The sequence below is a fragment of the Misgurnus anguillicaudatus genome, chromosome 9 (assembly GCF_027580225.2).
Source record: "Misgurnus anguillicaudatus chromosome 9, ASM2758022v2, whole genome shotgun sequence".
NCBI lineage: Eukaryota > Metazoa > Chordata > Actinopteri > Cypriniformes > Cobitidae > Misgurnus > Misgurnus anguillicaudatus.
In genome coordinates, this window is record NC_073345.2 from 19093088 (window position 1) to 19108084 (window position 14997).

General features: G+C 38.5%; 1 protein-coding gene across 6 annotated transcripts in view; it reads left to right on the forward strand.

Moving 5' to 3' along the window:
• arhgap32b (Rho GTPase activating protein 32b) overlaps positions 1-14997 on the forward strand; it is a 102556-nt gene that overhangs the window by 26475 nt on the left and 61084 nt on the right. For all 6 annotated transcript variants that reach the window (XM_055179469.2, XM_055179470.2, XM_055179472.2 and 3 more), the window contains exons 2-4: positions 4105-4218; positions 12918-13026; positions 14866-14957. In XM_055179469.2, coding sequence (XP_055035444.2) covers positions 4130-4218; positions 12918-13026; positions 14866-14957 — 290 coding nt within the window. In that variant the 5' untranslated portion in view covers positions 4105-4129. The remainder of the gene's footprint in view (positions 1-4104; positions 4219-12917; positions 13027-14865; positions 14958-14997) is intronic.

A 14997-nucleotide genomic window follows, 5' to 3' on the forward strand; every position in this document is an offset into this window, starting at 1 on the left:
CTGTATGACACGCGTTCATATTGGTCAAAAAATGGTCCCTAGCTGTCACTTGGGCAGTACCCTTTTAAAAAAGTACACCTTTGCCCCTAAATAGTTCATATTACTACTTCAGAGGTACATATGAAGAGCTCAGATGCAAACCCTCTAAGGGGCCAATCACACCAAACGCGTTTTAAATGCGTGGAAACACAAGGTGCGTTTTCTAGGCTATATTGCTAGGCAACCACTGAGTCAGCTGTCTTGTCAATCAAATATTGAAGCATGAGTGCTCTTTTGCTGTTAACTGTCATATTAGCAGAAACTAAAAAAAAGAGGACTCTTGCTCTGACCTTGTTAAAGGGTGAGAGGTGCACAAACAAGCAGGAGACAGTGAGTGAGTGCAGTCTGTGGTTGATCCAAACAACTGTAAACCTCCGTCACCACAACGAAAGGCCGGCCTCTCCCCTCATTCGATTGGACAATGGAAATACGCGAATAACGTTGGGTGCTTTTCCTCTTGGCGCTCCTTCAAAAGCGTGTGCTGCGGCCGACGACAAACAGCGCAAGTCGTTTGGCGCGCATAAACAGCACGCATATGCTCACTGCCCATAGAATATCATTCAAAAAAGGCGCCTGCAACTGCCATAAACGTGTTTGGTGTGATCGGCCCCTAAGTGTGTCAGACATGTTTTCTAGATAATGAGAAGGCTATTTTCAGATTTCTGACAAAATGTTAAAGCAGACAATCCCAAAATGCATTGCAAGGAATGCTGTAAAAGATGTAATCTAGATTAATACAGATTGGAATTTAAACATGTTTGGATGTAAAATAGTGCAGATTCCGTAACAATTATGAAAGTCCTTATGACGCATTTCCTCTTGTACATAAGTGAGCCCTAAACGAAAGTGTGCTTGTCTGCGTTGACCAATGTCCTTGACCGAATCGTATATAAAATGAGGTTTCCACACGTTTCGAGTGGAAGACCTCATGGCACGCTCTCTTAATAACACACTCTCACAATAATTCCCCGTATGTATGTGGACACCAGCTTCATTGACCCGAAGCTGCTTCTCGAGCGTGTGTGGGTGTTTCGTGCTTCCTACAATTTTTCCGCCTGCCATGAAGTTCGCCAGTCTGCTTCAGAGGGCACAAAGCGGCACGGCAGCAGTTGATGGCTACTAGGGCAATATAACTGTGTGGGTTCAGGGTTTTGTTGTTTTAAATGGATGAGGGATGGTCTGTTATTCAGCATGTCATTTATCTCCTGTCTCTGCGATTAAATCATGTAGCACACAGAGTGCTGGAGTGGGAGTTTTCTGCATTGCAAACATTTAAATTTTCTCTGATTTGGTGGCGACTTTAATGGGCGCACCATTAACAAGATTTAATGACCTCTACTAAGTACTGGCTTTTGCACAAAGAGGGTATATTAAGCCATCTTAGTCTTGATGTTTTATTGATTTTATCTAGTGGTCCTTTGATATGGGTTCCACAGTGGCAGATGCCCATATCTACAGTATATAACAAGGTGGTAACTTTTAAGTGATCATCTATTAGGGTTGGGCGGTATATTTAGTTTTGGTTATATATCTCTATTTTAATCTTGTCATTTTCAGTATGGTTTGATTTGTCCCTCCTTCTTTGCAACAAAAGCTCTTCCAGAAATGTACACTTGGGTCAGATGTAAGCTTTTGAACCACCTGGCATGTTGTTGCAGCTGTATATTTTCAGACAGAGAGGAATTTTATTTTACGCTGTTTTAATAAAGGTGATTGTCACATCTCACACTAGGCTTTGACTTGCATGTTAACATTTATTCTACTTTGTATTAAATACAGAGATATTACCCATAAATCGTCATTCATCCCAAAATTACCTAGATATGAATTTTGTTCAATTTTCATCTATAATTGTCTATGCATCTGGAGTCTGAAAGTCAGCAAATGTGACACCATTGACTGTGTAGAGTTGGTACAGTAAAAAAATAACATAGTTTTGTCTCATTTGTAATAGTGCTGCAACACTATATATATCGAAATGGTCTAAATGTCGCAGATGTGCATATGGCAGTATGCATATTGCAAGAGTTTGCAATAACTGAATCATTTTAATACTTCCAAAGGTTATGTATTGTCAAAGTTTTAGCAAAGAGAGAAATGAGTAAAGCATTACCATATTTTCCAGACTATAAGCTGCATCGTTCAAAAATGCGTCATTAAGACGAAATAACATATATATATAAGTTGCAATGGACTATACCTCGCGTTTATTTGGAAAATTATTTCACAAAATCCAAGCCGAAGAACAGACATTTAATCTGGAAAGGCAAGTTATTCAACTATACACTAGCAGACAGAACAGCAGGCTGAATAGATGTCTGTACGTTAAAGTAATATTATCAGTTATCTAAACGATAAACCATAGCATAGAGAACTTACCTGGAAGGTTGAATAGTCTAAATTAAACGAACAAGTAGGGCTGGGTATCGAATCAGATATTCGATTTCGATTCAAAAGCTATCAAATCAATTAAATTTGGATTCTCGATTCAATTTTCGATTCCGGTTCTCGAGTCTGTTTTTATACTCGATTCTCCTCAATGAATATTGATTTAATACAAATACTATATTAATAAAAAAGAACAGTGAACAGCAGTTTACAACAGTGTTGGGTAAGTTACTCAAAAAAAGTAATTAATTACTAGTTACTAATTACATCTTCAATCATGTAATTAGATTACTTTACAAATTACTTTTTCCAAAAAGTATTTAATTACTTACTAATTACTTTCTAAATCCTATTAGTGCATGATACAAGAATAGGCTTGAAATGGCTCGAAAAAATAATATATAAAAATACATCAATTATTCTGGTCCCGCTTTAGGGTCCAATTCTCTCTATTAACTAACTTTTAACTACTTTTGCCTCAATATACTCCAACTACTGTTTATTAATAATAAAGAAGTTGTTCATTTTAAGTACTGGTAGAAATGGGGAGGGTTAAGGATGTAGAATAAGGTTTTGCAGAATCAGGCATTAATATGTGCTATTAAGTATTAATAAACAGCCAATATCTCATTAATATTAATGCTAATAATCAACCAGTTTATAATGAGAATTGTAAACTAAAACCATGTTAAATCCACTATTGTATTATAGTATTTAGTTACATCAGAAGTAACTCTAATTAGATTACAAGAAAAATAAGAGTAATCCCTTACTTTACTTTTTCAAGGGAAAAGTAATTAAAATTACAGTAACTAATTACTTAGTAACTAGTTACACCCAACACTGGTTTACAAGTGGGTAAATAATAAAAAGAAATGAAAAGCGACAACACTATCGTCATCGTCTTGTGAAAAAAAAAGTAATTAGATTAACGTTAATCTTACGTTCAATGTTTGCGTAAAAATAAATATGAATGAAAAATCGATTCTGCTTTTTGAGAATGGATTTTTAATCTACCACGTAAAAAAAAGTTAATTGAAAAAAAAATTTTCACGAACAAGCCATCTAGTGTGAAGTTCGCAGACTCGTCATTCGCATCACTGAATCTATTGAATTACATAAATACAGAAACAGCATATAGCAGACTCTAGCGGCTGTAGACGGTTATGTTATCTCTTTCCTCATAAATGTCAAAATGAGTTCATACTGAATTACAAGGCACACCTGACTATAAGACGCAGCACCAGCCAAGTTATGAAAAAAACGCGGCTTATAGTCCAAAAAAATACGGTATCATATTGCGTTTTGTTTATCGCGTCAATCTGTACGTTTTTGCATATCACATTTTCCTTCAATATCGTGCAGCCCTAATTTGTATGTTTTGATATGATACGTTTCCATTCCAGTGACGTTGGGTTAAGGGGCAGGGTTAGGGGAAGGGCTACGTTATTGTGTTTTTTTATAATCATATGTTTTTGTACCATCAATGTCAGTGTGTGTATATATATCACAGTGTCAGTAGTTTTATCTTTCATAAACTGATTCTAATTTATTCCCCCTCTTTCTTCCTCACTCTGCCTCTCTCTGTGTCTCTCTCTCTCTCTCTCTCTCTCTCTCTCTCTCTCTCTCTCTCTCTCTCTCTCTCTCTCTCTCTCTCTCTCTCTCTCTCTCTGGCAGACTGCTCCTGCAGTGAGTCAGTATCATGGAGGCAGGCAGTGGAGCTGCTGCAGTGGTGGGAAGTGCAGCTCTTGGACTGCTCGGAGCCTCTGGAAGTCATGACATCTCTGACAGGTAAGGCTCAACGTCCTTTCTGGGGTCTTCTTTCTCACCTTGTTATTTAACTTCTGTGCGTTTTTCAGCTGCCTGTTTGTTTATGTGTGTATCTGGGTCTGCATTCTTGCTCCTGTGAGAATGTGTGTGTCCATGCCTCAGCATGCCCTCCGCTTCCCTGCTGTTTCATTCATAACTGAAGAGGTTATTTCTGTGTGCGGTGGGCACGTACATCCTATTTCTCCAGGGGCTCGAGGAGAAATGTCAGAAGTATGAGCTCTAGAAAGTGCGAGCAGATGTCGCTAAAATGATGTAGGGTAAAGGTTATTGATGAGATGCATTGAAAATATCAATCTCCTATCATCCATGGCTGTTGATATACAGAACACCCAAAAGTTAGGTCCCCAAGCTGTTATCATTTATACATATCTCACCCAACACAAGGCCATTAATCACCTCGGACTCACGTCATTCCTCTCGTATTTCCCTGCTGTCATCAAAGCCCAAGTTTTTGGTGTGAAAATCCATGATGCTGTGTAGTAAAGCTGTGGCGGCCAATAACAGCGTGTAGCGTTTAAATGCCAGTGCACACCCACCAACCCATTCTCATGGCTGAGCTCTGAACGCGAGTCACATGATCACCAGTGCTCACAAGCACATGAATGCTTTGCTGCTACTGGTTTTCCTCTCAAATCCTTCTCCTATCACAATTTTACCAACAATTTTAAGATCAGTCTGTAGCAATTGTCCTGAGAATTTTTGTCCAGCCATTTTATCCGCCATCCTTACTTGAACACGGTCCAAAATCTGGGTTGCCATGGCAGCTACAGCTTAGCATATATTAGATATTAGCACAACATTACAGAAGAAGAAGAAATGAAAGAGATCAGGGGAGGCAGTGCGTTCTCTCAACTGTTGTGTAAAGCCTTCCAAATTTGGTCCGTTTTTATCCACACCCATGCTTATAAATCTTGGTCTCTAGGGAAATGCTTTAAAAATGTGTAGAGGCTTTTTTTCTCACAGTCCCTGGTACTCTGATGACCTGGAGCTCTGCAATCCTTCAATGTGCTGTCCTTCCACTACTACACTGCATGCATAGCTTAAATAAGAAGCCCTGGAGTATGACTCTGACATTGAATATCCCCAAGCCAGTAAAGTAGTTTGAGAATTCCACTATGAAGTGCCGAACTGTCTGCAAGGAAATGGGAGCTCTAAACTTATTTCTGGCCACAAAATCTCATTACATGTTTAATTGTTAGGATTTCGGTTCCAGCATAAGATCTCTGAAGTAGGATCAGTTGGTCGCGTGGCCAATTACTGTACTTGCCATTTAAAAAAATGCGTATTGTCCAAAGCTCCTTACTGCAAATTGAATGCAGGGCCAGTCTGCCTTGGGCAGCTGTGGGTTTAGTGCCTACTCAAGGGCACTAAAGTGATAAAAACAGGGTTTGATCTCTGAGACTCTCCAGTTTCTGAGTCACTTCTTGGATTTCAAACCACAATTTTTGTATTAGCAGCCTAGATTCTTAATCATGAGGTTAGTGTTTCCATTTAAGGTTCATTTTTTTACCAAGCTTAAAGGGAAAGTTCACCCCAAAATTAATATTCTGTCATTATTTACGCATACTCATGTTGTTCTAAACCTTTATGCATTTCGTTATTATGTCAAACACAAATAAAGATTTTGATAAATAATGGTAAGCACGCAGTTGACGGTACCCATTAGTGCTGTGCGATAATTCGTTAACGCTAAATTTTCTATATAAATTTCTCAATGAAATGATAATGACAGTCCAATAAATAAGTGATCGATAATGTTTACACACTATGAATAATGCTGCGCAGGCACTTCCGGATGCTGCACGCGGTCTTGGTTTAACTTATAATCACAGTGTCAGTTAGACTTGGAGTAGTGGAGTAAGATAAGGCAAGTTGTTCATTTAATAGTAGTGCCCTATCATTTCTGCGATGCGGAAAACGCGGACTAAATCACGGAATCTTAATGCACTAAAACATTTTCCTTTAGTGTAATGTTGGATGCGTTAGCTGGTTTCGTCAAAGCCTGAAACACAGAAGACAAAAGAGGTACAGTATACTGTACTTTCTTTCAGCATTGGCCATGCGAACGCACATGTCTGCACAGCTTTAAAAGTATATTTACTGGACATTCACAAATTCAGCAAAGCTGAGGAAAAACAGCAGATCCACCACTGCAGTGAATATACTGTACAAGTGTGCGACTGTGCGTTCCCAAAGCAACGTGACACTCTTACATCAATTTATCAGCATGCATAGCTCGTATATGTATAACACACGTGTGATCACTGAACTAAGTTTTCTTTCTTGTTTAAGTGAACATAAACAGCTGGATGTTTATCAGTATATTGAAACAGTGCAGTCTGTCTTGGCTCTTAAAGTGACAGTATCCGCTTCACTTTCAGAAATGTTTATTACACCCCAAAAATGAAAATCACTCTTAACTGAACAACTTTTGCAGCTGTGCATTTAATTTGTAGTTTCATTTGTATTTATTACTAATGTTAAATTATTGTTGACTGATAATTTCATAACTAATATATTTATATTTAATACAGATGCCTGAAAAGTAAAACAAGATTAGTATAGTCTTCTACCTCAACTGATCACTTTTTATATTTTATTATACTGATCACAGTATTTGTGATGTTTTGAATAAAAAGTAATTTAAAACCATAATTAACTGTCTGTTTTAACAACTTTCATTCAGGAGCAAAAATCTGCCTTTAAATTTGCCTGGAATCAAGATTTGTAATTTATAATGATATTTATCGATATCGACTGATACAAAAAATATTTCATTATCATTTTTTTTTTGCCAATATCCCCCAGCCCTAGTACCCCTTGCCTTCTATAGTATTTGTTTTTCCTACTATTGAAGTCAATAAGTACCATCAACTGTGTGGTTATCATCATTAATCAAAATATCTTCTTTTGTGTTCACCATAAGAGAAAAACTCATACAGGTTTAAAACAACATGAGGATAAGTAAATTATGACAGAATTTTCATTTTTGGTTAAACCGTCCGTTTAACACCCTGCGGCTGAAATGATTACGGGTTAAGTGGGACTTTTGAAACATATAATTTTTTCTTGGATAAATGCCATGTGGTGATATAAAAAACTGACCATCGTGTTTGTGTCTGTCTTTTTTCATTTTATTTTTGTTAAATTAATATTTTGTATTATATTTGCACAAAAATTTAACTTATTTATGAAAATAAACTAGCTTGGTTAAGATTGAAAAAAACCTGCAAAGAGCACTCTGCTTTCTGAAATATTGCGTGCTGACGTAAGGAAATTTCTACCATTGGTTTTCGGTCAGATTTCAGCATTTATCTTTGAGAAATCCTGTCTGCCTTGCATCCGCTTGAAACAGAATGCTATATGTGATATTGAATTGTTAACACATAAATGTTCATCCTTTACTCACCCTCACATTATTTTAAACCCATATTGACCACATCAGCTTTTTTAAAGGATTAAAAGCACCAACAAAGTTGTCTGTATGTGTGCTTTGTTTCTTGTCCTCTGACAATAATTCAATCCAATTCAATTCAAAAAACGTTATTAATCTCAGAGGGAATATTGTGTGGGGAGCAGGAAGAACGGATCATTATTTACTCTCAAATAAGTCAAAAAAAATCATTATTAAGCTCACATGATGCCTATAGAGTAGGTTTGACGTCATTGACATTTGGTTGTGATATTGATGTCTAACCTGAGCCATAACTACCATGTTTGATTTGAGAGCTGCATAATGATTTTCCTGACCGATTAGATTTGAGAGTGAATAATGTTGTCATACAAAACTGCTGTGTGGCTACAAAATACTTTATATGCACATTGCATTAGAATATGTGTGATATATAAAGTGCATTAATACTTTGATTTATGGTGATTCAGTCCTGTCAATCATCATTACGAGCGTATATAAGCAGCAGTCTCTGTGCTTTCCGAGCGACAATTTTTCCGGCATCCCTTCTTCTTCACATCTTCTCCATATAGGCTCTTATTCTGTGCAGTTTCATTATAGGAGGATATAAGCTCGGAGCTCAAGCCGAGCTTTGAGTTCGAGCCCCCTTTAAAGACAGCAAGCCAAGTTTGTTTACCATAAGCTATTACCAGCTGAATATGCAAACCTGTGAAACAGCTGTGCATTAGGCACAATACACTGACTGATTAAAAACGAGCAAAAACAAGTGTTGTGATTCATCTGATTTTGATATGACAGTCCTCCAGTCGACCTGCGTTCCTTTCTCCAAAATCCCTCTTCAGGATTAAAGAGTCCCATAAGCATATGGGCTTTGTCATTGATTCCACTGCCAGTAGCTTCTCATCTTGAAACAGTTTTATTTTTAGTGAGTTTAAAATAAATTTGTTCTTTAATGTGAGCTGGTCTGACTCACACAATTGCATTACTTTACTGATACTTTGTCACTAGAGTTTGCTGATAGAAAATGACCTGCAGGGGACAGTGATCTCTAGGCTCATATGTCCTGTAAGCACTCATTTAGTCCAGGTCTCCAGGCTGTGGGGCTATTGTTTTGATCGTTCCCTGTTTGAAGATGCTGGTGTGCCTCTATGGTGTGATTTATTTCAGTGCAATCCTTGTCAAGGTTTTCTACTAAAGATTGATCAAGCCTACAATGCTTAACAGTAATTTGTTTTAAGGGAGCCTTAGGCAGCAGACAGTCTGAGACCTGCTTGACCATCTGAAGCCCCTAGAGCTTTAGTAGACTGTATCTTCTGGAGACAAGGTACTCTGAAGCTTGGTTTTTCTTCTACACTCATTCTTTATGCCCTTAATCTGTGTGTTAATGAAATGCTGAGTCTCAAAGAGGCGCTTTCATGATTTATGAAGACCCAGCATGACCTGCACTGGCCTCCAGGACTTAATAACTTCCATGGGGATGTGAGGAGGCTATTGTGACAACACAATGGTGACCACCCCAACTTGCAAAAATGATATCTAAATCATCTTGTTGTTCTGCAGTCATTAAAGCACATTTATTAATTCCCGGATTAGGTCATGTCAAGAACCAGTAGGCTAGAAGGTCAAGTTCTTTTTTATGGCCTTATTCATGTCTTTTAATAAATAGATCAGTAGACTGGAAAATAACTGGGCTGAGATGTTAAGAAACCTGGAAAATATACACTGGTAATGTGTCCCGGGATTTGTTCTGATATTGTTTGATTACGCATCCCTTAAAGATCCCATAAAAACAGCATGACATCAGGGTGTGAAGTGTAATGTAATTGTGATCATGAACTTGGTGGATTTTTTTCTGCAGCATCTAAAGTTTGCTTATGATCTGTAAATTCTCTCTCAAGAAACCAGGCTTGTTCATTTCGATTCAATCAGAAACTAGCTTATCGCGTACCATTGCATTTACCTTGCGAACGATCTCGGCTTTAACTGGGATAGTGAGGAGCTCCCTGGTTTCTGCTTCATTCCAGTTTGCGGATTCTTGTTTTCAGACGCGTCCGCCAGCCGCCAGTTTGGAAGGGTGCAGTTGTAGACGTCACTCACAGTTTTCTAGGATACCACAACATTGTGAAGCCTCCGGATACATATATATTCCCCAAAAAATTGACTAACTTTTCAAAGGTGGGAATGTGTTGTTTTTGTATTAACTTAATATTTTCTGGTTCAAGCCCCGGCTAAGTCAGGTGGCCTTCTATGTGGAGCTTGTTTATGGATTAACCGTTTCTAGCCATAGATGCTGGAATTGCATGAAGAAAGAATATTTTTAGGTTTTTATAGAAACTTAATGTTGTGCTGAAGACTTTCATCTTGGTGTATTATGTTACTTTAACAATAACAATGTTTGAGTCTACACCATTTGATTAAACATGGGTATAAATACGGTTGCAGACACACTGTGCGTTCACACCAGACGCGGAAGAGGCAGCAAGCGCGAGTGATTTACATGTTAAGTCAATGCAAAGATGCGAATAGGCATCCTGCTGTGCGGTACGTGCGAATGGCACGGAACACGTGGTGCGAATTGCGGAGATAGCAGCTTTACCTAGCTACTTCCTATGACAAGACCCCTGTTACAAAATGGCGACAGTTTTAACGCATGCTTAGAACTTCAAGGTGACATCTAGTGTATATATCTATGGTTCTAGTAGTGACGTGATTACAGGAAGCGAGCGGAGTCGCAGAAGCCCCTCCTATGACGCGAATTTCTGTGTGAATGTCTTGAATGACAAGAATTTAATGCGCGAATGAAGCAAATACACTCAAAATGTTCAAGTGTCCAACTACGCGCGAATAGCCGCCTCTACCATGTCTGGTGTAACACACAGACACAGTCAGCTTGCTCTTGAGTGTTCATGGACCGTCATTTTAGGGTTGCCAGATTTGTGGAACAAAAACAAACCCAATGGCTGATTAAATCTAGCCCAATGACCCTAGCCCAAATACCAACACTTTTTTTTTATAAAAAAAGAATCTTGCCTTAATATTGACAGTCAATAAACAAAACCCTGGTTTCAACATTTACCCATAGAAAAGGCAATTTGCATCACCAATTTTAAAGTGATCACACAGACTTGACAACACTGGTTAATGTACCGCCTTGGACCATTACAATATGTCAGACGATGTATAGTGTTCCATAGAAAAAGATGCTAATGACGTATCTATAGATATATACATACACATATATACACACACATATACATACACACATACATATTCCTTATTCTGAGATCGATCACAGAATCAATTCTAGGATGTTTTTGCATTCACGCGGAAGGCACTCTAGCATGTCTATCCAACCCCGCCCATTAAACATATGCTCGTATTGAAATACATGAAAAGTTTTCCAGGTCCAACACACCGTGCTTCACTGAACACTCTTGTTTTGTGAATGATTCACTAAACAGAACACACACAAGTCAATGGCTGATGCATAATGTAGTTAAAGTTAAATGTGATTAATTGAGATATTGATGAAGCACTGCAGTTGGTTGCATCTGGATCAACAAAGAGTCCTAGCAGCACTGTCATAATGCACCACACTGTTGTTTTCTGGATGCCCTCCATCCTGATGATTACAAATGCAAACTCTGCTGTGTCAAAATTGCATGGAGGATGACAATTTGAGGTCAGCACTGTACGGATCACCCAGCCTCCCCTATTCCCCTCCTAGGTGTGCAGAGGATGCGTGGTGTCGGATCTGTGAAACTGACAACGAAAGAAACGAGATATGTGTGGCTTTCATCTGTTATGTATTTGTACTACAGAGACCTGGATGAATCTCAAATACTGTTTTGAAGCATGTGCTACATAAAATCATATTTTTTTTCCAGTAAACACCCAACAGGCTTAAAACAAGATATAGCAGCTTGAAACAAAGTTGTGTAGGGTAATAAGACTTGAGAATTTCTTGAATTGTTTATTGTATGCATCAGAAAATATTGTTTCTTGTTTTTACTGTAGCATAACTCGAACATAATGAGGTTTATGCAGATATTTGGGGCAAGTGGGGCATGAAAATAAACGTTATATTCTAAATAAAGTTTTAATATTGTAAACAGTTTTGCTTACCAAGTAAACTTACCTAACTTACCTAACTCACTGAAAACAAGATAAAAATACTGATTAAGTAAATCTGTGCCGGTACCTTGTGCTAGAGCCGTTTTTGGCCCTTTTTTTGCCCTTCGAGTTCATTTCGTCAGGACCTGAATCACTGTCAGATGAATGAGAATGGTATTTTAAGTACCGCTCATGTCTGTGTATTGCTTCATCTTGTCGGATCATCTCAAGAGTGCATTCCCCGGCACAACCCTTATGGCGAGAAGCATTTTCATTGTGCTCAATAAATCATCTGCATAATTAAAGGTCTTACAAGGATGCAAACTGTCTCATTAATTTAGTCCAGATTTGTGTGCCTATGTTCTTGTTTATGGTGGAATGGCACCATATAGTTACTGTAAAATACACAGATGCTATTTCACAGTTAATGACATGTGCTGGATTTACCCTTCTCCCATAAGCTCCAGGGACACGCATTATGTTTCAGTCTGCTCACAGCAGATAAATAAATATGCATTGCCGTTTTCCAGGTCATCCAGACTGGTTTAATCCATACAGCGTATAGATTTGGTCTTTTTATAGAAAGTAAGAGTTTTCTGTTTAGACTATCATTCCAAATCATTGGAAAGTGTAATAGCGCTGTTGACCACATTGTGCTTTTCATCTATGGCTACCACATTTTCCCCGGTTTTCTTTTATGGCACCCATTAAATTGCAATCAATTTATTGAAGTAAATCCAGCAGTTTCAACTTTCTCATTTTCAATATGTTTGACATCAAATTGGCAGATCTTACTAAAGTACATCATGCTTTTGGAATGGCATGGATCTCCCAGACCGCACTTTGGCTCCCCGCTGTGCATGCATGCTGTAAAATAATTTCCCCTTCATGTCACTGTGATTACTTTCGACATCTCGACTAATTGAAATTATGCCACTTTTAACACCTCTGTGAATGATGAGGCGTTCTAATTCGCCGTCTTACATGTCGTTTTCCCTGCAACACTGTCTTGATATTTCTCTCAACTCCAGTGCTGTAATTCCCAAAGGCAGTCGCAAAGCAGGCTGTATCCGTTTAGTTCACAGGCTATTAGACTGACCCTGTCTCTCCCTTTCTGTATCCTCTTATGCCTCAGGGGCCTGAGGCCTGGACGACACCCGGAGGAGGACGACATCGTGCCGGAGCTCGCCAGAAGCATCCACCCCCGAGAGCGACCTGACTGGGAAGAAACCATCAGTGCAATGGTGAGAAGCCAAGTGCTCTCAGTCTCGCACAAATTCAGCGATTGCCTCCCACACCCTCCATTTACCATGCCAGTAGTAAAAGAGCGGATAGCACATTTTCTCTAAAGCTGTGAAGATTTTAGATTGACTGCTTGATGTCTGACAGGGGCTGAGGCAATATCACACTACAGTATATGGTCTATGAAGGATAATATTGTTTTTTTTTTTGTTTTATGGTGTAATTGTATTTTACGACCTTGTATTTTTTTACTTTACTTTATGGTCTCTCTACAAAGGGTTTGTCATTTGTAGATGTTTGGTTATCTCCTTTTATTCAATTGGATGTTTAACACTGTACTGAGGAAGGTCATCTGTGACTAAACCCTTCTCCACTTGCTACGTATTTCGTTTTTTGTGGTATTGAATTTTTTGGGTTTTTAGCATTGTCGATTTCTTTTTAAATTAGTATGCGAGATGAAAGAGAGTGAAGACACGAAGCATAGAGGGAAACTGGGTTGCGACGTCAGTACGTTTGCATTTCAGTAAAAGAGCATGACTCTTAAAAGGATGTTCACCCAAATATGAATATTCTCTCATAATATATTATGATCTTCCCTAGACTTTATTTAATATTGAATTAGTCCAATTCATGATTATTTTACCATCGTGACATACTTGGATTCAGTGGTGCTGATAAAAACATGTCTCCATGGCAACCTGACTATTGGCTGATGTTGTTTTGAGCACAAACATTAGCGTAGGAATATCAAGGGAATCACCGTATCAGCTCACACGTAACACATTTATTACATTTTCCTCCACTTGGTTTTTATACCAGCATGCTTTAGGATATTAGGTCAACTCATTAAATGTACAATCAAGGTCATCAAGCGCTTTCATCACTGGCTTGACCCAGTTTTCCGGTCACTTATGGCAAACTGAGACTCTGTGATGATCAACAAGACTGGCTGACACAGAAAACAAAACCAGATTTGAGTTTTCACACCACATTTTACACCAACAGAAACTGGTCTGGCTCATTTGAACACTGCATGGTCAAGAGACTTTTTAATAAGCCCTCGTCTGGCGTATAAGAGCCACACTTTTAGAGCGTTATTCATATTTCATAGGCGTTTTGAATCACTGGGTGTTTTGCTTGGCTTTGCCAGATCACTGTGTGTGTGTGTGTGTGTGTGTCTCACTTGGCTAGGCATTGAAGTGACTGTTAACCGAGTTTTATAAAGCATACCAGCTGTCAAAAGATTCATCCTCTGTACTCCATGTGGGAAACAGGGCATATTGTAGCCTTTGTAACAAAAGTTCAAGGCTTTTTTTATTTAACCTGTCTTTGGCCCCATCATGATTTTCCCTTTGCTTCCTTTAAACAGCTAATCTGGTTTTTACTTCTATGAAATTACAGGTTGTTGCTCTTCTTTGCACTCGCATTATGGCTCTGTGTATGTCTCTCCGTAGCTCTAATTTACATATAAAGATGTGTGTCGAGTCAGAAGAGGGATGTTCATGTAATGTTGAAGGCTATGTGGTCCGCAATGACTGAGGTGATTTATCATTTTAATGGAGCGCTGGGCTGTTAGGCTGTGCGTAAGTGTTAGCAATAAAACAATAAAAGCTTTTTCGCACAAAGTCTAAAACAGTTAATGGTCCAATAGTGTTTATTTTATATAATGGGCAATAGCTTTGAGAGCATGAAGGTTGACAGTCAGGCCTACCGAATTTGTACGCAGCAGAATTCATCTTGTTATAAACAGGCCATAGTTTGGAAAGCCGGTAGGAAGTATATAGTTGTCACAAAACCGTGTATTAAACAGGTATGTGTGTGTGTGTATGTTTGTGTTTCAGGCCCGGAGTGCCGAAATTCCAGAGCTGAGCTCTGAGCCGCTCATGCGCTCCATCAGCAGCACTGCCAGCATGAAGGTCAAGAATGTCAAAAAGTAAGTGTTAAACATTTACACGTTGCTGTTTGTGCATAGT